The sequence below is a fragment of the Henckelia pumila genome, chromosome 1, assembly GCF_033568475.1.
Source record: "Henckelia pumila isolate YLH828 chromosome 1, ASM3356847v2, whole genome shotgun sequence".
NCBI lineage: Eukaryota > Viridiplantae > Streptophyta > Magnoliopsida > Lamiales > Gesneriaceae > Henckelia > Henckelia pumila.
This window is the reverse complement of record NC_133120.1, coordinates 116378930-116402793: the sequence shown is the minus strand read 5'-3', so window position 1 is coordinate 116402793 and position 23864 is coordinate 116378930. Positions and strand designations below refer to the sequence as shown.

The following is a 23864-nucleotide window of genomic DNA, read 5'->3' as shown; positions in this document are numbered from 1 at the left end:
GTGTTGAGAACTCGAACTTGGATTGAAGGTTGTCTTTGCATGTGATTTGAACTTGTTATGTTTTGGTATTCGGATTGTAATAGCTAGAACCGATGCTTGTTCTATCCTTTTGAGCAGTTGATCAACTCTAGAACTTCATGTATTAATTGGAGAGATTGCGATTGTAGTGCATGACTATGATTTGTATGTTTTGGAGTTGAGTTTTATCAAGTCTTCTGCTGTATTTTTTCATCTGTACTGTCACCGCTTGATCGGTGAGATTTTACCGATCGAGCGATGGACAAATTGCTAAGTGTTATTTTGGTTTAAGGTGGCCCGCTCGATCGGTTGAATCTTACCGATCGAGCGGAGCTGGTGTTCTTTGGACAGTAACTTTTGCAATGTTGCTCGCTCGATCGGTTAAATCTTACCGATCGAGCGAGTGCCATATTTCAAAAAAAAAATTCCTTATTACTTTTAGTCTTGGATCTTGTATGCTTAATTATTGTTTAATCCGAGATTAGTGGTTTAGAACCGAGGTCTCACATGAACTCCTAGAAATACTATGTCTCGAAACAAAGCAAACTCTATGCTTTGAGTTACAAAGTGAAGCCACAAAAATTTTCTTTGATATATGATCTGAAGGCTACGTATGATTTTGATCTGGATTGATTTTGTATGTGTTTCTTTGGACTCGAATGATTCTTGGAATATTCTCTAACTCAGGATCTCGAACTTTGATCTGATAATATGGGTTTCTGAGTTATTGTGCTGAGTGAATGCTTTTTGGCTTTTCAGATGAACTTCATAATCTTGGATTTCAGTAGCTTGTATTGTTCACTCTTTTTCTTCTATTTGAATCTTTGAATTGCTCGAGTATTTATAGTCTTCAAAAGTAGCCAGTGAGCCGCCAACAATTTTTGAGATTGAGCCGCCAACATATCTCATAATTCGGCGCACAAATCTTGACTTTGGGGGAAGCCGATCAACGTTCAAAATCACATTAAATGCTTTTGTCTTTTAGTTCAACAATTTCAGCAACGGAAACTTTAGAGTGGGACTTTGATCTGGTTGATGGCTATATGATCTGTCTTGGTCGATCTTGATTGTTCTAGTGGTAGTCTGGTGTATTTGATCCATTGAAATAAATTGTCGTAATAAAATATGGATCAAATACATGCTTCATCCGGATTAAAATATTCATCAGAGATTTGATCTGTCACCGTTGTAGAACTTTTATCCAAGTGGGTCTAATTTGATCTATCTTTAGTTTTTTTTATTACTTGGTTTTGTTTTTACTTATTATCACCGAAACTTTAGAGTTTGATTTCTAACAATCAATATCATTGACATGTCTGAATTTTTTTCCCGCCAATAGATGAAAACAAATAAGTATAGAAATATAACACTAGTAGAAAAGTTAGAATATACTTCGCCAGTTTTTACTTCAGCAATTAATATTGCCGAAGTAATATACATATATTTAATGTGTTAATAAGATTACTGAAGTAATATGAATTTTAGACTTCGTCAAATAAAAAACACGGGCTTCATTTAAAATTTTAAGTTGTATTTTACTTCGCATTATGTATTTGATGAAGTAAAAAATGACAAAATTAAATTTATAATGCATAATTTGTGAAGTAAAAGCTATAAACGAATTTTTTACTCTTGCTCCATCGACAAACCCGTTCTCTCCTTATCTTCCTTTAGGGTTTTCTCTCTCGATCTCCATTCTCGATCTCCACTTTGAGGCCATAAATCGCCGATCCAGCACAGCTTCGGAGAGGTGACTGTGGTTAGGAAGGTTTCTGGTCCTCTTGCAAAATATTGTATGGGTTTTTGTTGGCAATCTGGAAACAAAATGGTAGTGAAGACAATCAGAACGCACTTCTACAAAAAGCATGGCGAAAATAAATGTAAGTGCTCAAAGTGCTTAAAGAGTTATGCTTTCGAATATGACTGAAAAATTCATTCCAAGACTCGTGCCATCACAGATTATAGCTGTGTTTGTGGAGTCGTTTTCCCCAGGTATATATGTATATATATTAAAGAAATTAAGTAGAAATACTTGTGAAATTTTAAATCTCTACTATCTATATTCTGTGTGTAGGATTTCTTTGAATTGGTTTCCATCAAGTATTGGAGTCATTTTAAATCGTTAAATTCCAAATCTCGTTTTCGATATTAAATATTTCCATGGAAAGACAACCCTAAGAAAAATTCTAACAATTTTATGAATTTTAAATATCTGCCATGTTGTGTAATTGATTTACAATTAGGTTATGTGATTCATGGTTGAAATTAATTTGAATATAGTGTTATCAATTGCTTAAATTTTGGAATTTCTAGATGCATATATACAAAGTAAGGTTTGAATGTGATCTTGAGATTTTTTTTGTTTTTGTTTTTTGCTGCGCCAAAAAGAATATCGTAAAATGGATGGATCTTGATGGTCGATATAGTAAAAACGTGCAGGAAAAAAATCATGCTTGATTGTTGGAAAAGTTTATATATATATATATATATATATATATATATATGTAGTGAAAATTTGTTGGCATGTATATGTTCTCCGTGTTTTAAACATATATGTTGATTTTTCTTGAGAAGATGAGTTCTTTATATGGCTGGCCTATGCCATTCAATAGCCAAAAATTGTTATATAAGTCAACGATTTTCCAGATTTGAAACAAAATGGTAGTGAAGGAAACAGAGTATTTGTGGCAGGATCCTTTGGTTACTAAAGGGTCGAATATGGTTACTCTGCTTGGGATCGATGTCTGGGAGCACGCATACTATCTGCAGGTAGATCTTATATGTTTTTATGATCAGTTTCATCCCTCTTTACTTAAACAATTTTGTTTGTGATTGAGGTGTCTGAATGAAGTAATTTTGAAAATTGTGCAGTACAAAAACGCGAGTAATGGATCAAACAATTTGAGAATGCCCTTAATTAAAATAAGGGACTCCACATAATGCTACTTAACTCATGTTTATTAATGGCTAATAGTTATTAAATAATATTTTTTTGTTGTTGTTATGTGTGATAATAACACAGTAAGTTCATGGGGAAGGACACTGAGATCAAATTGCATGTGGGCTCCTTGTTTGGGTTTCTTGGTATCTATTGTTTATCTGAACATTTTTTTCTTATTTTACTATTGACAAGTACCATGTTGGACTCGGATAATATACTCGGTTTGTTTTTAATGCTTCCTGAACATTTATTTTGATTTAATTTAGCTATTGCTCTCTGGAGGTAATTTTTCTTTAGCCTAATCATGAAAAAGTAAGATGTATTCACTTAATTAATCTTGCAATGCGGTTGACAGAGAAAGAAAAGTTATCATTTTCACTTAATTCCTTTCATGAAAAGTAGGTTGTGGGAAGGACGAACACACAGAGTGGCAGAGAACTATATTATTAAATGTGAGTTTATTTACTGAATTCTATGTTGTGACATTTATACGCAAAGTTTAGTATCTCCTCATGAGCATATTTGAGCTCAACTAATTATTCACTCTCAAGTATCAACAATGAAACTGAAAGTTATGAGCTAACTCAAATTGCAATGGCAGATGTGTTGTTTTCTCTTGTTCTGCTTTAAATCAATTACATCTTTATATATTTACACGATTTTATGATTCAGGGTTTGGTTTATAGCTTGTGAGAACTACTATAGATATGCTAGACTCGGTAGTAGCGAAAAGGATTGATCTCCAGCAGCTGAGCCTCATGTTGAAGATTTTCTCGGTTTTGAACAATAATGTAATCAATCTCTACTTTTTAAGATGTTTGACTTACTTAGAAGTTAACCTTATCTGCTTTAGCGAACAAATTTATTACTTAATCAACGTGGTTGAGTTTCAAATGTCTCTTGCTTTTTATGTTCTAGGAAGATGTCAAGCTTTATCTGGAAAAACATCTTTCTTGAGCTACAAATACCACAAATTTCTCGTGAGCAGGATAGTTTATTTTTGGTAGGGATAGGACAACAAAAATTAATTAGGGACATGTGACTTACATTTTGTTCTGTATAGAAATTGCTATTTGGTGACATCTGTTAGCTTTCTTCAAGCATAACAATAGTTCTACTGATTGTTGTATGTTTATTAGTTTCAAAGCATCTCATGCTTCATTTAAATAGGAATTTGCATGGGCTATTTGGAGTTCAAAGGGATTGATTTAATGGATTATAGTGATACTTGTGCTAATTCCTACTAATCATGGTTCCAAGGTAGTGTTGCACTGTCTCAATGTTTGTCAAGTTTACTTCAATAAATTCTTACAAATGGTGATTGTTCACCTGATCTCATGGAAAAGTTTCTGAGATGCTACAAAACTATCCTTTTTGTCTGCGTTACGCAATGTTATTACATTGAAGTATGGTCTGATAGAAATGAGTCGCATGGTTGACAAAATATCTTACGGAGTGCAGGAGGAGATAAATTTAAATAATGCTAGATTGTAATTTTTGTAAAATAAGATTGTCGGTTATTTCAGTGCTGCAGTAGTTGATCATGAAGATAATTACAAGCTTATCCTTAACAGCTAGGCCAATGATAAATACATACATGATCATAATTAATGTATTGAGCATGTTAAAACATGCCTCTGTTCACGTTAACCAGCAAAATGTCTCGATTGGTCGTCGTTTTTCTTTTATTGTGGTATTCCGACAATATGATGATGCATGAACTACATTTGTTTGGTCTCATGACCAGTATTTATAGTCAAAATTGCTGGCTTTATGTTTAATAACCGAAATGCAACTCTCAGTTGAATGGACTTGCGTGATTGAGCCCACAGTTAGAGGATTAGTCTGGACTATCATGCATGAAAGTTGCAACCTTTTTAATTTAAGTTATTGGTGTCCTATTTTCTAAATTAAGATAATGCAAGCCACACTATAAGCATGTATCATTATGCATCAAGTCTGTAATCTCATAGATGTTTTTACTTTCAAGTGACTTCACCAAGAAACCAATATATGTTTACTTGTTTCCTGAAAATGATCATATTCTTATTGACGTCTAGCTATCTTTTTTTACATTTTAGTTTGCAGGATCCATCAAGAACATTACATCCAAGATCAATTTGATGAAGTTAGAAGTGAATGAGGTGAATTCGTCTAATCCTATGTAGGTGCCTAAACGTGTCATGTACATTGGAATAATACTTAGTTTCTCTGTTTGAATACACTTCTAGTTTTGTGGAAATACTTGTGCTACATGCATATTTTTGGGTTATTTTGGTGGATATATTTTTCGATGTATGTATGTTTGTCGTTTTGAGATGAATAATTTATTAATCTTATTAGTCTATTTTAAGTTTCAAAAATATATTTATATTGTGGCATTATTGTATCTTAATTTTAATGTAGCGAAACATATGTTTTTATTTCACTAAAATTAAATGGTGAAGTTAAATAAATAATTTATTTCACCATAAATTCGTAGCTATGAAGTCGTTCAAAGATTTTACTTCATAAGTCCATGTAAATGTTGCAGTCATATATATAATATTACTTCGGAAATTTCACTAATCAACGAAGCAAAAATATATCTTTTACTTCTTTAATTAGTAAACTTGCCGAAGTAAAAGACTTTTTCTACTTCGTCAATTAGTGTCATTGCCGAAGTATAAATATTTTTTTTACTTCGGTAATTTCATTAATTGACGAAGTACTTACATATTTTTCACTTCGGTAATTTATGAAATTAACGAAGTAAACAACTTTATTTTACTTTGTTAATTAATTAAATTATTGAAGTAAAATATATGTTTTTACTTCGGCATCAGCCCAATCCTGAACCGGTTTTGGCTCCATGAACCTACTAAAAACTTCGGTAATTTCAGTGTTACGACTTCGGTTATAATGCGAAGTAAAAAAATACCTATTACTTTACGTGACACTACAATAATTATATATCTACGACTTCGGTTAATAACCGAAGTCTTTTGCGAATTTTCTACTAGTGTAAGAGTATCATGCAACAATAAAATAATAATATTAATTTTTATTACCAACACAAAAAAAATTATATTTATTTAGGATATGCATCAACATGAAGGCCAACTGTATATCATAGTAAGATTTTATGATTGATTAACCAAAAAAATTTAACACATATAAATAAAAGTATCACCACAAAAAGAATATATTTATTTAGGTTATGTATCAATGTCAATACCAATAGTAAATTGGAGGACTTTCTATAACTATCCGAATATTTGGCGTGTAACTTTGACGAGGACAAATGCACAACATAAATTCATGCATACATTATTTGTTTCAAATTTATCATATCACTAATACTGCTATTTAATTTTGAAGAAGTAAAATGATATCCAGTTTATGAAATTTTTTGAGAAAAGAACTCAACCATTGCATTTCAGTCATTGTTTGATAATTATGCATTTATTCCAATGATAATCCTTCCAGATACTGATATTTAATTTTTATGGATAAAAAAAATGACTTAATCGACAAAGATAAGTTCTTATGTAGCATACTTCACCATCATAAAGTTTTCGAATGACAATATGGAACAAAAATATAAAACAAAAAAAAAAAATAGCAAGATTGCTATACAACTCCCGTATAAACTTGATATTAAGCCAACCATACCGTGAAAGATTCTTCATCTAATCGTTGGTGCCATGTTTTTCATGATTCACCATAAAAAATATCTACATATCTTCTGAAATAAGTCATTCCCTTCCTCTGTATGCAGCAGCCTGGAAATTTGAATCAGAAAAGTTTACAATAATTCCCAACCAAAAAAACCACAATGCCTCCGTCAAATTCAATATCCAAATTTTAGTATTCAAAAGAGAAAATCGAAATGAACAACAACCTAGTGCGCAAAAATAGTAAATAAAAACGATAATTTCCGACGTTCGGAACTCAAAAAATTTGTTTCCTCTCCGATGCTGGTCTCCAAATCTTCAAGGCATGCCTCGTAAGCAGTAATTTTTTGTTTTTTGTTTTCCCTCGAAAATTTTTCATCTGATTGTTTTTCCCTTATGGTTCATTGCTAGATGAAATCAGTTTAATGGAAGCTTTGAAGCAAGTGGATGTTGTAATTTGTGTTTTTTTCTTCGAAGCAAGTGCTAGATGAGAAGCCTCTCATTTCCGCAATCAGAAGCGCTGGCTGCATATATATATATATATATATATATGAATTTTCAGCTGTCCAACCATGTTTCTCCACTTAGTCCGCGACCACTAAAATCCGGTAGTGGGTTTTAGTGATGCGAAAAAAAAAAAACCAAGTGGGGAAACACCTCCTCTGTTTGGTTACAGCTTCTTTGCTTTAAGTTTATGGGATACTCCAACCTAACTAGATTTGCTATTTCGGATTGCTATGGGTCTTGGACCAATTCAATATTCTTAACGCAATGTCTTATCGGTTGTTTAGTTTTGTGTTTGGAACTATATATGTGGAGACAAGTATGTTTGGCATAAACTTTCATCAGCATGTTAGGATGTGAAGCCATAACGTGCGGTATCTCAAGCTTTCTAATGTTCCATTGCCTTCTGCTTCCCAAAATTTTTATATTTTTTTCAGGATTATATATCTAAGCAACTGGAGACTCAAAACTAGACATGGGCATGGAGTGCAAAGTTGACTTAATATTCACGGTGTAATTCTGAAAATTTTGATTAGACTGATTAGTATTTTAAATTTTTTAGGCATAGTTTGGTACACTTGATAAATAAAGGATTAATTAATTATCTTTTTTCGTCCAATATTTGGTACATTTTAAAAAAGCTCAGGATTATGCAATGGGCCCTTGATAACTCTTTACACGCATGGACTATGCATCCCTTCAAATTCTTGTGATAAATTTAATACTTGTCAAAAATACTATGAAAAGATATAAATACCCTCCATATATATATATATGCATCCAAACCCTAAAGCCGCCTCATTCTCTCCCACATTTACTCGGCTGCTTGAATCTGAAGACCTTTGGCGGCGGAAGAAAGTCGATCGATCGATTTGTGCTCGTGCGAAGATCTTACCCACTGAGGTCAGATTTGTGTCTCCAATTTATTGTTTTGTGTTTTGAAGGTATCTTTCTATCTGAATGACCGTTTTCGTTGTGTGGATTCCACACATTTTTTGAATTTTTCGTGAAGGATTCTTCGAGAGTTCATGTAAATTGTTCCTCGTATTTTTTTTTTTGCTCTTCAAAATATGAGCGTCTCTGAACTTTATTAAGTATATAATTATACTAAATAATGTTTTTTTATACTGAATCCCTTGTACATACTCGCTGTTTGATTCTTCATCGTTTTAGCTTAATTAGTTATGTGGGCTTCAGTTATATATATTTTGTTTTTTTCAGTCTTTATAATATATATAATATGGAATTTTCTTAACTAATCGTTTCGAGATTTGTTATTATTCATTGGATAAATATTTGATTTAGGATTGGAGTTGTTGGAGTTTAGACCTTACGTAATACAATTCATTGATCCCAAGAAAATTTACTTTCGTATATATTTTGTTGTAGGTTATACATGGAATATTTTCATTTATTTTTCTTAATTTTCTTCATTTTGTTGTACGTAATACTTCAATAATTATGGATAAAATGTTTTCATGATCAATAATTTTTCTAAAATGAATTTTAGACTATTTTGAGATACCAACAGTGGCAAAATTTATTCATTATGCTAATTGGATAATTATTGTTGTATACTCAATGTTATTTGCTCACACATGTTGGAGGACTTTTAGAATCTAGGCATGTTAGGATTGAGGAGAAGGTGGCTATGTTCTTGTCCATACTAGCTCATCATAAAAAAAATAAAATCATAGAAGATGTCAGTCAAGGCTGGAAGAAATTCTCCTTCAAACATTAAAGGAAGCTGTCAGTCAAGGCTGGAAGAGCGAAAATAGATTTCGAATTGGTTATTTGAGCTTCTTAGAAGATGTCATGAAGAAAACCTTCCCAAATACATATTTGCGGGCCAATCCTCACATCAATTCAAAAATTCATGTGTGAAAAAAGTCTCATGGTACGTTGATGACGTTGTTAAGCAAGAGCGGAATAGGATGGAATGAAACTGAGAAAATGATTGATGCCACAAATGAAGCGTGCGAACCCCTTGAGAAAGTAACTATTCAAACAAATGTTGGATAAGATGTTGATCTTGTAGCATGCATGGTTATATAGTGGACTGTTCAAGCTGATTTACAATTTGTAGTTGCTTACCTTTTGTACCCTGCTTTAATTTGTTTACCCTTTATAGAACCCTCCTGTTTTTTGTGCTAATGTGAAAGTTAATTATAGGTGTGATTCTGTTGAGATATTTTTGTACAAAAATTTATTGACTGTGAAAGTGTGTTGTATATTGACTGAGGAAAATGTATTTCTGCATTTTTATTCATCCAAATCAAGAAAATGAAATATATTGGAGTATTATGTAAATAAATGTATGAATCAAAATATCTGCAATTGGTCTCACAGATGATCACTATTTGATGTGCAGACATGAATAATATCTGGAATTGATTTTGCAAGCTTGCATAAGTTTTGTTATGCTATATATGATTGAGTTTCTCTAATTTCCACACAGATGGACAACACTGTCCATGGGATGCGGTATAGGTCTTGTCCATATTATAATGATTGGTGTGAGGACGCGATCGTGCAACAGGGGAGCGCTCTGAGAGCTTTGTTGATGTTGTACATGAAGATGACTTGAACATGGGGAACACTGATGGTGGTGCAGTGGGTGCAGGGTTGGAAAAACTGTTGGCTGGGTCCGAGGACAACGATGATTCAATTTCAGTCTCAGCAGCCTCTCTCTTTTCTGATGCAACATCTGGTATGAAATCTGTGGGGAAAAAACACAAACGAAGTGCTGAAATAGAAGATCGTATTGTCGATGCCATGAACAATTTCAGTGACATGACAATGGTGAGCATAGAAGACCTTTCAACAAAAATTAGATACGATCCTGTTCCAACTAAAGATGTTTTTGCTGCTATGAGTGCAATTCCAAGAATGACAGTGGATGAGAGGGTCTTTGTAGGTGACAAGTTAGTGGAGAATCCAAAGAAATTGGCATATTTCTTCAGTTTACCTAACGAGGCTCGATACTCCTTGGTTAAGCAACTCTTAAAAAAAGAGTGAGTTTGATTATCTTTCCTAGATTATGTAGTGAACTTTTACTTCATACTAGTGTTTTGATGAATCTTTCCTAGACTACGAAGTGAACTTTTACTTCATACTAGTGTTTTGATGAATCTTTCCTAGACTACGAAGTGAACTTTTACTTCATAGACTAGTACGGTAGATATTTTATATTATATTGTCGAGAAAGGAATTTATTTTGGTAGTTTGGTATCTCTTTGTTTAATCAAATGCATTTATCATCATTTTTCAATTATGCTTGTTTAATATTACATTTTGTTATGTACTAGTTAATTTTCTATATTTTCGTGCAATTTAATTATCGTTTTTATTTATATATTCGTTTTTGTGACCACTATTAATTTTATTATTAGGTCAAAAATAATGATATTTTAATTATTTTTTAGAAAGAAAAATATTTTTTAAAAAAATTTAATGTTTTTTTTACAAAAACAGTTTAATAATATAAATTTTGCATTTAATTATATAGCAGATCTTATAATAATTTGTATTAAAAAAATACAAATTTAATTATTGCATTTATGGAAGTGCAAATCTAAATTTAGCAATGAGAATTAAAAGTTTATTATGATAAGGTTAATTTTGTCATTACACTTCAATATACATCTTCAATCACTTTTATTACAATCATACCAAACATTCAATATGGTATCATACTACTTTACTTATCCTTAATTATCCTTATATTATCTATCATGTACTTATCCTATCATAGATACCAAACTATGCCTTAGGTAGTGTTTGGGAGAGCTTCTAGGAAGCACTTCTCAACTTTTCGTTAACAAAATTTTACAAAATTTCAAAATTTTGTTAATGAAAAGCTGAGAAGTGCTTCCTAGAAGCTCTCCCAAACACCGCCTTAGTGTCTTATTCATCATTTCTCATCATCCTTGGGTTGGACTTGCTCCTGCTCTAACAACTCAAAATTGTGAGTAGCATTTACTTGCTGTCCAGGGGCTACAGTCTTTCCTTGTTTTAGCCTTATATTTTGTCTCCTATTTTTTTTTCGCTTAGCAATACGATCCAGATTATAAAGTCAATAGCATGGCTCCTCAGTGTTTACTTGGCCCCATATTTTTATATTTTCGGTAGGTCATCACTTACAGATGACAAGGTTGAAAGATCGTGTAATCCATAACCTCTGCTTATAGTTATTATGTTGAGTAAATGATATAATATGCCAATTAATTGGTTCGATAAGGGGTACCAGCCCAGCGTCAGGCCACCTTTGGATCTGCTGCAGATTTCGGATATGTTCGAGGAGACAACTGGGAATCACGCGAGGGTATGGGATGGGGCAATGAATTCCGCGGCGGAGACGGAGGTCTATTACCGGACATCGGCGTCGGGCAACGGAGGCGCGTACCAAAACGGACATTACATGTTTGTTCCTGGACCATGCATGGTGAGTGACAGCAGGGAACAAGCTGTGTACAGTTTTATTCCCATAATGCCCTCGGAGAGGAAAATGATTGTTTTCGGGGGAATAATCAGCTTAATCAAGGTAAATTTTGAGCTTAAATCGAAGGGATTTAATAAATTTAAGTACATAATTAAGAGTAAATATGTTGTTTGATTTTCCATTCTTTTTGTTCGTTTCGAATTTTATTTTTTGTTTATCGATCTTGATTGATTAATTAGGATGATGATTTAGATTTGTTTGTAATCAGTCTGTTTGTGGAATATTTCTTGAATCTTGGTTGGGTGATTTTTATTTTTTATTTTTTGTTGCTGTCATGTATATAATATATATTTGAACAACCTTTTTTGTTTCTAAAAATTTCTAACTACAAAATATGATTAGTTTCTTTCTTATCTGTACGATTTGAATAATTTGAAATGGATTCAATTACGTATGAAATTAGTTGTCATGATTATAAATAACAAACTACATTTCTTCAATCAAAATCAATTAAGAGCCTGTTTGGCTGAGCTTATAAGCTCTCCAAAACAGCTTATAAGCTGTTTTGGGGCTTATAAGCTTCAAAAATTTGTTTGGCAAAAAAAATTTAAAACAACTTATAAGCTGTCAAAATAAGCTGTTTGACAGCTTATAAGCTGTTTTTAAAAAAATACTTGGGAGGGTACTTTTTTCAAAAAGACCTTATTTTAATAATTTTGTTCTCCAAAATATCCCTAACTCAAGCTATTAGGGCATCGGCAGGATCTAAACTTACTGCTGTTTTCATTGATAATCTTTCTCTATTGTTCGAAGAAGAAATCCCAAAGCCAACGCTCTTGCCCTAATCGAAGAAAATCGATCACCTGTCTTCGTTGCTCTCTCGCTCGCTTAATTCGCGTATCTTCAGAGCTCGCTCACTACAGAAATCCTCTTCAACGCACCTCCGTACGCTCAAGGTAACCATGAGGATTTGCATTCGCTACTTTGTTTTCATTTCGATAGAAAAAATTTAGGTGTTTCCATTGAATAGGCAGATTGAACCGAAGAATCAGAAATTTCATGTCATGAGTTGGTCGAAATCTAAGAGGCTAATTTTGGGTGAAATTGCAAGTTTTTATTGCATTTTATGCTCAAATTCTTTTTTAGTCTAATTACCGTAGCATTAAAATGCAAGAGCTAGTGAACTAGGTAGGTGTAATTCTTTCCTTGATTCAGGTTGAAAGCCGAGACACTCTCAATTTCCTAGATTATTAGTTCCTTTTCCCAATTGTGATGGATATGCCTGTGTTCTTTATTAAATGTGTAGATCGTGTGTAATTGTTCTCCAAAATATCCCTAGTTATTTTTATTAATTCCTTTTTTATCCTGCACAGATTTTTACGACCTAGCAATCTCTATACGCCTCTTCCTTTCCCAGCCCACTCTGCGATCTTCTCTTCCCAGCGTTGAAGTCTTCGGCACTCCAGTCCAGTTCTTCTCTCCCGGCGCACAAATTCTCCCACTCGGTTAGATTCTCTTTTTTGTTCATCCGATTTCTCTGTATTTCCTTATTATCCAGACGTAGTTGCAAAAAAAAAAAAAAAAAAAATCGCGACACTTGACAGAGCGATTGGATCAAATTATTGTCGAGTTTCTGTGCTATTTTCGTTGTTTGGGTGTCACTTTTAGTTTATTTGATGTACTAGTATTATATTATTGGGGTGTGCTTTGTGAGGCTACATCTTGAGGTTTAAATCATTGGTGACTTTTTAGTTAAAAATCTAGTGATGTTTTATCTGAGGACTGATTAAAGGGTGTGAATCTTCACTGAGTTTCTGAAATTAATTTGAAAATTTGTAGGGTGTAAAAGGAGGAACTGTGTTAAAGTAGGGGGAAAAGATTGTTTTTTTTCCTTCTTTTAATGGGACTTTTGGTTTGTTCTTGGATGTTTCTTTTGTTTCCTGATAATGTGTAAGGAGTTTTAGGATCTTACATCCAGTCTCGATGAATAACACGGGATTTTTGTCTGATTTGTGTCACTTTTTGTGTCATACCTCGAAGAATTTATTGGATGTGGCTTGGAGATATGAATTTTTTTTCTTATGAGATTTAGGGTCAAAGCTAGTATAAGTTTCATCCTCATGGTCTTTATCATATAGAAATTTGTAGAATAAGTTATAAGCTTAGTTTGTGTTTGGATGGTTGTATTTTGTCTAGATGAAGATATTTGATTCAAGAAAAGATTTTTAAATGACATCTATTAATCCGTTTGGAATCCATGACATGACACTTACTAATACAAGATATTAAGTTAGATCGATGATGAATTTGAAATTAACCTATGTATATCTATCCAAACAAACAAGTGATTCCCAAACACATCGCTTTTTAATTCATGCCAAATTCTGTTTTGATTTTCTGATGGTAGGAAGTAGAGACATCGACGGTTGTAAAGAAAGATTGTTAACATTACTAACCTTGCAATAACATCCATATAGCAAATCTGATCTCTGTACTATGTCATACGAATGCTTCCTAGCTAAGTACTTTAATGTGTGTTGCAAGCTGCTTGCTAACTCCGGTCAACATGGTTTCGATTTTTGCTGTGAAATTTTCCTTATTTTGGCCTAATTTTTTGTGCATTGGAATCGTCCGTTATGTACTAGTATATGTTTTATGTCTCAAATTTATGGTTTTCAATTTGTGGCCAGAGTATTTATAAATATGTTAGTATGTCAGAAAGTCAAGAACTCGTATAAATCAGTGCCTAGAATATTAAATAATGAAGTATTTTTTTTCTTCGCTTGTGACTATTTTAGAAGCTTAATATTGATATTAATAAATATGGTGCATGTGGTGATGCAATTATACGTGAAGATGTGAGATTAATAAATATTTTTTTAGTATAGTACCAAATATTCATGCAGTAATAGTATTTAAATTTTATTCATGCATTAATACTTCTTGTCAATTTAATATTCATACTCATATTTTATGATTAATAAAAATTATATGTTTAATTTGATTCATAATATTGTCTTGAAGTCATATGTTTATGTTAAAAATATGAAATCAGTATCTTATTTTAGTTTTTGGTTTGCAATATAGTTTGGAAATGGAAAATCAAGACGATACAAATAAAGGAGTCATGTCAAATCCAACTTTGAGTAAGAATACAAGTAAAAATTCAAATAAAACAAATCAACAAAATGAAGGGCGTTCATCTGCAAGGTGGAGTACATTTATGTCCTTGAAATTTGTTGATTTTTGTGAAGAAGAAATTTTATTGGGAAATCGGCCAAATAGTCACTTTAATACAAACGGCTGGAAAAATTTAGTGAGAAAGTTCAATGAAGCAACTGGAAAAAACTACGTGTACAAACAGCTTCGAAACCATTGGGATTTTATGAAAAAAGATTGGTTATTGTTCAAGAAGCTTATGCACATGGAAACTGGAATTGGTTGGAATCCTACTAATAATTCTCTTGATGCATCCAATGAATGGTGGGAGAGAAAACTTACGGTAATGTTTCTATCTTTATTTATATAAAATTGTTTATTCATTCATTGATTCTTAGCTTGATAATAATATACTTTTTTATTGCAGGATGATCCCATTAGGATGATCCCATTAGGATGATTTGAAATAGATAGATTTGATATTCTCTACTTGAGTCCATCATATATTTTTCTATAAATATAAATATTTAATTAAGTGGTTTAAATTTTATTGTATTATATTTTCCTCCCATATGATTTTTTAAAGGACTTTGATTTGAATTAAACCTTTAAATACAATTTGAAAACATAAATCATATTAGGTGTTACGCATTTGATAAATGGTGATTCTTGGGACGGTTAGGACTTAGGACCTAGGGGTGGTTTTAAAAGATCATAATAATTGAATTGTGTTGTGGCTTTGGTTTTTATATTGTTATTAGGTAGTGGTGGTTGGTGACACGCCCCGAGACCGAGATGTGCCACCGGCGTTATTTCAAATTCACACAAATTATAAAACAACCAGCCTCGTTGTACAGTATAAACCAAACTCCGAACTGAGGGTTCGGTCAGTAGAAACCAGTCAATTATCATAAATAAATTCCAAAACATCGTCTTTACAACTCGATAAATCCAAAATAACAAAACCAATGCGGAAGCGTCTAAATACTTAATAACAAAATATTAATGCAAAAATCTCAATAATAAAAATAGCGAAATTTAATCTTAATATTCCTCTATCACCATCCCCAAAACATATCTTGTTCACGATCTTCTAAACCATCATCTTCATCATCTCGAAGGGGAAAAGTAAGGGGGTGAGTGTTTCGGGAAACACTCAGCAAGTGGGGCCGTTTTATATACCAAATATATGCATAACATAAAATAATAATCGTGAACGTGAACATCAACATAAACATAACTCAATACTTGGGCCATCGGGTCATAACATCATCATGATACATAAATATTCAACACATGAACATAAGCACTGAAATTCATCTTCTTTCTATGATTTACTGTCTCCTATATATAAATCCTCTAAGGAGCGAGGCCATGTCCAATATGTTAATCATCTATGGAGTGAGGCCATACAACGGTTACAATTCCACCGTATAAGGGTCATATCATTACCATATCAATTCGAATCATAACAGTGCTTAACAACATGCATGACATAACATGAATCAACATGACACGAATAAAAGACACATGCTCGAACGAATTTCGAAAACCAAAATATCATGACTCATCAATAAATATTTTTAAAACCACATCAAGAAATATACATATAAAAGCCCACTTAGAGTTTATATATTGGTGCACCCACAAAAATAGAAACTTGAAGGGAAAAGCTTCGACCGAAAATTGGAAATTCAATAATACTTCTCGAAACCCACTACTCCTTTGACCAATCAAAGCAATCCTATTCTTTAATCTATTCTCAATTCACGAATCTTCTTGACAATTCTTTAAACAAATTCCTATGCCACCCACGTGAGGATTGAACAACTTTTTAATATTGACAAAAGGCTTCGAAAAAATAGTACAGAAAAGAAACTAAATTGTGGACGGAAATATGGATCAAAGTTGCAGCCTCTACTCACGAGAATATGGCCAAGATTGACAGAAAATTTTTTATCCTAAATTTGCTAATCTAACGCTCGAAAATAAGGGGAGAAAGTGAAAGATTTCTAAAGAGGTCTTGTGGCTTTATATAGGAGAGGGTGATGATATATGGGGTTGAAAATGAAGTGATTTTTTGCTTTAATTAAGAGAATAAAATCAGCCTTGATTTTGAAAATTGAGGAAGAAAATCTAACAATACACTAACTTTATTCAATTGCTGAAAATATAATGATTTGTATCCAAAAAAACTCAATCTCGAAGAAAAGGGAAGATTACATCTTCCAAGTTTGGGAGATTATTTCTAAAAAGGAAAAAAAAAACTTGGAGGCCAAGTTCCGGGTTTTCACATCCCTCCCTCCTTACGAGAAGTTTCGTCCTCGAAACTTAAGTTAACTTGCTATTAGGGTTCGCTAATCTAAATAGTTCAGTCAGCTTCTCATGGTTGGTTGCCTTAACTTCTTACGAACCTCTTAGATGTAAACGAATGTGTAACACCAAAATCAAATGAAACATATGTAGACACATTGTCGATTAGAATGGTACCTGTCACGACTTTGTTTGCAACACCTGCTTCTTCTTGAGTAATGGCATAGACACGAGCATTGGGTTTATTTTCTTTTGGTTGGCCTTGAGTAGTAGTACTAGCATTTGGTCCTGTCTTTGCCTTCATGGGTTCGGGACATTGAGCAATTCGGTGTCCCATTTTTCCACAGTTGAAACAAGCGCCATTGTTCCGACGACATTTTCCTTCATGTCGGAGGTGGCAGGTGGGGCATAGCTTGATCTGCGGATGGTTTTGAGCAGAATGAGTCTCATTGGATAAATCACCAGTATAGTTTGGACGCTTGGACACATGTTTGTTTGAAGAAGACTGGCTAGACAGTGGTCGTTTGTTTGTGGAAATCATTCTCACGACGCTTGATATCCGATTTAGCTCGGATGGCCGCTCCCATCAAGTCTTCAAAGTTGGCAGGCTGAAAAACTGCTAATGCCGACTGGATTCGGCTGTTCAACCCCTTCTTGAAACGATATGCAACTTCAGATCATCATCTCCCATAATCGTTGGGGCGTAAGACCCGAGCTCATTGAACTTGGAGGTGTATTCCACCACTGTCATGTCTGGAGCTTGCGTGAGATTTTCGAAGTCGCTCAGCTTCTGCATTCGAACCTCAGCTGGAAAGTACTGTTTCAAAAACGCAGTACGGAACTGTTTCCATGTGATTGGTCCCGCCGCTAACATGGTTGGTGAAACGGCTTCCCACCATTTCCTTGCTTTGTCCTCCAGAAAAGTAATTGTTACCTCCACCTTAAGTTCTTCAGGGACTTCAAGTAAATGCAGTTGGTCCTCCATCTTCTTCATCCAATTTCTTCCCACCTCTGGGTCAGTATCTCCCTTAAACATTTCAGTTCGGTTCTTACGGAGCGATTCATAATGGAATTTGACTCCATTATGAGCAGGTGGAGGAGGTGGCGGATTGACATTGCCGTTGCCGTTGCCATTTGTATTTCCCATCCCTTGGAGGGTCGTCGCCACTATTGCTGCGATAGCCGCAAGGTCTTCTCTGCTAAGACTGATTCCTGGAGGTGGATTTGCATTGCCGTTGCCGTTGCCATTTGTATTTTCCATCCCTTGGAGGGTCGTCGCCACTATTGCTGCGATAGCCGCAAGGTCTTCTCTGCTAAGACTGATTCCTGGAGGTGGATTTGCATTATCCTCACGATTGTTGTTGCGTGTTTTGGGGGGTTCTCCGGCCATTTCCTACAGTAATGGATTCTTTAAACCTTTGTCGAAATATGGTATTTCAGGAAGAAAGGAAATATCGACATAAATGAATTAATAAATCATCCAAAAGAATAAAAGTTATTTTATTGATTCCCAAAATATAATGAAGGTGAACGAAACAAAACAAGCTAAGTCTAAAAAATACCAAGATATCAAAACCATGTTGAATAAAAATCAAAACAATGTTGAATAAAAGAACTAATCTAGGTAGTAGCTCTAGCGCGAGGGATAATCATCTTCCAAAAATGAAGAAGAACGACTTAAGATCAGAATTTAAATTGATGAACAATTTATCATAGGTTACTCAGGCAGTATTAATGTCAAGCGAAATTTTCGGGCAAATTTTCCAAAAATGGAAAATTTGGAGATTTTTCCTAGGATTGAAACTCTGATCATAAGGAGTATGAAACAATTGACGGAATCCGAGTTTTCCACAAAAAGTTATAGGCAAAACAAAAATTTCCAAAAATATCAAAAACGCAAATTCGAGGGCTCAAACGATCGAATTTCGGGTCAGGATACACTAGGCTTGGGTCAAAATTTGACAACGTCAAATTTTTTTCGATACGGAATCCCATCCAGATTTATTAACCTGGCGGCTCTGATACCACTAAATGTCACGCCCCGAGACCGAGACGTGCCACCGACGTTGTTTCAAATTCACACAAATTATAAAACAACCAGCCTCGTAGTAGTATAAACCAAACCAGTCTATTATCATAAATAAATTCCAAAACATCGTCTTTACAACTCGATTAATCCAAAATAATAAAACCAATGCGGAAGCGTCTAAAAACTTAATAACAAAATAGTAATGCAAAAATTCCAATAATAAAAATAGCAAAATATAATCTTAATATTCCTCTATCACCATCCCCAAAACATATCTTGTTCACGATCTTCTAAACCATCATCTTCATTATCTGGAAGGGAAAAAGTAAGTGGGATGAGTGTTTTGGGAAACACTCAACAAGTGGGGGCCGTTTGAGACATATACCAAATATATGCATAACATAAAATAATAATCGTGAACGTGAACGTGAACATCAACATAAACATAACTCAATACTTGGGTCATCGGACCATAACATCATCATGATACATAAATATTCAACACATGAACATAAGCACTGAAATTCATCTCCTTTCTATGATTTACTGTCTCCTATATGTAAATCCTATAAGGAGCGAGGCCATGTCCAATATGTTAATCCTCTATGGAGTGAGGCTATACAACGGTTACAACCCCACCGTATAAGGGTCATATCATTACCATATCCATTCGAATCATAACAGTGCTTGATAACATGCATGACATAACATGAACTAACATGACACGAATAAAAAACACATGCTCGAACGAATTTCGAAAACCAAAATACCATGACTCATCAATAAATATTTTTAAAACCACATCAAGAAATATACATACAAAAGCCCACTTACAGTATATATATTGGTGCACGCACAAAAATAGAAACTTGAAGGGAAAAGCTTCGACCGAAAATTGGAAATTCAATAATACTTCTCGAAACCCACTACTCCTTTGACCAATCAAAGCAATCCTATTCTTTAATCTATTCTCAATTCACTAATATTCTCTGACAATTCTTTAAACAAATTCCTATGCCACCCACGTGAGGATTGAACAACTTTTTAATATTGACAAGTCTTCGAAAAAATTGTATAGAAAAGGAATTAAATTGTGGACAGAAATATGGATCAAAGTTGCAACCTCTACTCACGAGAATATGGCCGAGATTGACAGAAAACTTTTGATCCTAAATTTGCTAATCTGACGCTCGAAAATAAGGGGAGAAAGTGAAAGATTTCTAAAGAGGTCTTGTGGCTTTATATAGGAGAGGGTGATGAGATATGAGGTTGAAAATGAAGTGATTTCTTGCTCTAATTAAGAGAATAAAATCAGCCTTGATTTTGAAAATTGAGGAAGAAAATCTGACAATACACTAACTTTATTTAATTGCTGAAAATATAATGATTTGTCTCCAAAAAAACTCAATCTCGAAGAAAAGGGAAGATTACATCTTCCAAGTTTGGGAGATTATTTCTAAAAAGAAAAAAGAAACTTGGAGGCCAAGTTCCGGGTTTTCACAGTTGGTGAGTCCAAAGCTGGAGTTGCGAGCCGCAACACCATTCCTTCCTTTGTAAGGCTAGCTTGGCAGCATGGTGCCTCCATTCGGTCCATATGTTGTATTATATACAAGAATTTCAAACATGAAAGTTCATATATCAATTTCTCATTAACTTGATAGTTATGTTCATAGAATAAATATATATACTACAAAAATATATCTATTGTTTTAGATTTATCGCTTTTGACCGAGTGTCTCAATTGAATATCTTATGTGCATCATATCTGCATGTATGACTACTCAGGTTATGGCCAGTCATCTGAAAAGGTATATGTTGATAAATTTTATTGAGAATATTTTTACTAAGTGATTGGATGCCTTAGAGCACTGGTAAAATATCATTTATTGTAAAATTAATTTTGTTTTACTTGGATTTGTCATACTTTTTTACTTGTGAAAATTTTAAATATGCTGCTCAGGTCACTTTGTCCAGTTGCTGTGTTGGCAATGGACTAGAGTGAACTTGTTGTCTTTTCTCACATGGGTATTTTAATAATTATGAAGCTTGTTAGGTTAACCTTGCCAGCCATGTAAAATATGGCCCCTGAAACTAACAACCAATTAGATTGCAAGACATGCGAGGATTGATGGCAATTCTAGTTTTCTGCAACTTACTTTCAAATCTCGACTTAAAATCAGAATTTTGCGCCAGAATTTTATACTGGAGAGCATTTAGGAGTGTTTAGAATTTTCCTCAACTCTACGAGTTCCTTAATCTATGAAGTTGTAAAATAATAGGCTATTTTTCTTGTGTTTGAATAATGCAGCCTGTGGAGTTTTTCACTCCGATCTGCATGTGATCAAAGGTGTCTTCCTTTTCCCAACCCTTGTGTTGTGTGACTTGAGACTGGTTCTGTAATGGGCTGGCTGCATCCCTCTGCTTTTGGCCCATCTGGCCTTCTGCTCTAGGGGGCCAGGCCCATTTCTCATGGTCTTTTCTTCACCTAGAAAGAAGAGTTTTTGCACTCCCCAGGATTCGAACTTGCACCATCAGGCTTTAAGTGCAAACTCTTCTGAATCTTGGTACCACTAAGCTGTCGAGAGAAGGCCATGAGAAATGGTCCTAGGCCCTCAGAGCAGAAGGCCAGATGGGCCAAAAGCAGAGGGATGCACCCAACCCATTACATAAAAGGGCGCACTAAGCTATTCTAGCTTAGTGGTACCAGGATTCAGAAGAGTTTGTACTTAAAGCCTGGTGGTGAAAGTTCGAATCCTGGGGAGGGCAAAAACTCTCCTTTCTAGGTGGAGAGAAGGCCATGAGAAATGGGCCTGGGCCCCAGAGCAGAAGGCCAGATGGGCCAGAAGCAGAGGGATGCACCCAGCCCATTACAGGTTCCCAGCCCTTGTGTTGTGGGACATGAGATTACTACTATCAGTAAAATCATTGAAAGGTTTGATTATTTCTTTTTTTTTAAAAAAAAAAAACTCTGTTGCCACATAGTTATGGAGACTGACTAAGATTAATGTGTTGTTCTCTTTCAGGTTTCCAGTTGGATCTCAAATTGTTGGCGCCTTTATAATGCCTTGCGGAAGCTGTTTTTATTGCTCTAAGGAAAGTGTGTTATTTAAAATGTTCATTTGTGATCTTAACTCTCACTGCTAGCTAGTAAATACACCATGTTACAACATTATTGCTTGGGCTAACAACAGGGTCAAGATGACTTGTGCGGGTACTTTTTTGGTTACAATCAAGCAAAAGGAACACTTTATGATGGCACAACAAGGCTATTTTTCTGCAGTAAAGGTGCACTCCTTACTCAGTTTCCTTCTATAGAGTATCATCACGTTCAACTATTCGTTTGTCTCAATGTCCAAAAGTAGATTCTCCCGTGTTTTTTTATTTTTGTTTGCACTTTTGTGTATTTTTGTGTGTTGTCTATGTTAGTTGAAGTAAGCAGAGCCTGAAGAAGAATAAAAAAGGAAAAATAAATAAATAAATAAGGATAGAATAAAGGTAAAAAAAATGTACAGGAAGAAAGAAAAGAAGCAACAAAAAGGATAGAATAAAGGAAAAAAACTCTGTTGATCTGCATTATTTTCAAAGTCTATTTTGTGTATTTCAGTGGGAAGTACACCGTCTCAGGCAAGCTTTCATTTCCAAGAGCTTGGGAAGAACGCGGAAAAATCGAAAAAACTGAAGAGACTTCAACAGATTAAGGAGCTGGAGTGTGGTCTCTACATCAACATCTAAGCAAAAATTCTCATGCGTTGAGTTGTTTTACCATTGTTTTATTAGTGTCGTTCTTTGTTATTTTATTGATTTCTTACCTATCTCAATGTTGTAAATATTATTTTTTAATGTTGAAAAATTGTATATGAAATTTTTAGTTTGAATTTTGTATTTTAAATGATTTATAAAAAATAGAAAATTGTATATTAAATTTTAATTTTTTTGTTTTTTTATTTAAAAAAAGATAAAACCGTTGTCGTACATACTTTAAAACCGTTGTTGAATGTCATGTTAAAAAATATGTTCAAAGACAACAGTTAAAAACCGTTGTCTTTGAAATAAAAGACAACGGTTTTTCACCGTTGTAAAATCGTTGTCGTTGCCTTTCAAAGACAATGATTTTTAACCGTTGTCTTTGAGCATCCTTTTTAACAACAGTGCTTTTAACAACAGTGTTTTAATGGGTAAAAAAATATTGGTGGTGTAGTGGTCAGAACCGGGGAGGAGAGAGATGTTAATGGTTCTCTGTCGGGCTTCTTTCAGTCGAGAAGGGGTCTCAGGCAAGGAGATCCGATCTCTCCTTCTCTCTTCATTATTGTTGCTGAATATTTGTCTAGGGGCTTGGATAATTTATTTTCTCGGCATTGGGCGCTTCATTTCAGTACAGGCTGTCCTTTCAGAATTTCTCATTTGGCGTATGCAGATGATCTTATTATTTTCGTGAATGGCACTATCCCAGGGACCAAGATACTTCGGAATTTTTTATTTCATTATGAACAGTGTTCTGGTCAGCTCATTAGTAATGCGAAGAGTGTGGTACTCACTGCCAGTAACTGTCCACCTCAGAAGAAGGGGAAGTATCTGGAGATCAATGGCATTGGAGAGGGTTCTCTTCCTATTAAATATTTAGGTGCTCCTCTCTTTATAGACCCGAAGAAGAGTTCTTACTTTTCGCATATTATTGTTAATGCTACTAAGAAATTGCAAGGATGGGATAAACAACTTTTGTCCTTTGGTAGTAGATTGGTGCTTATCAAAAGTGTTCTTTGCTCCATGCCTATATACCTTTTCCAGGTTATGCAGCCTCCGGGG

At 34.1% G+C, this 23864-nt stretch overlaps 1 protein-coding gene across 5 annotated transcripts; it reads left to right on the top strand.

Annotated features, from left to right (window-relative positions):
- The first annotated feature begins 11188 nt into the window (after window positions 1–11188).
- LOC140874739 (uncharacterized) lies at window positions 11189–22895 on the top strand. Of its 5 annotated transcripts, XM_073278107.1 has the most exons (7): window positions 11189–11246; window positions 11360–11662; window positions 12374–12516; window positions 12934–13065; window positions 14648–15062; window positions 22085–22346; window positions 22666–22895. In XM_073278107.1, exons 2-4 carry the CDS (start codon window positions 11411–11413, stop codon window positions 13007–13009), a joined length of 471 nt encoding a protein of 156 aa, XP_073134208.1. In that variant the 5' UTR covers window positions 11189–11246; window positions 11360–11410; the 3' UTR covers window positions 13010–13065; window positions 14648–15062; window positions 22085–22346; window positions 22666–22895. The 5 variants fall into 5 exon arrangements, 3 of the variants coding, with proteins under 3 accessions (XP_073134208.1, XP_073134210.1, XP_073134209.1); XM_073278109.1 differs by lacking the exons at window positions 22085–22346; window positions 22666–22895 and adding an exon at window positions 21370–21479; XM_073278108.1 differs by lacking the exons at window positions 22085–22346; window positions 22666–22895 and adding an exon at window positions 15147–21463.
- The last annotated feature ends 969 nt before the right edge of the window (window positions 22896–23864 follow it).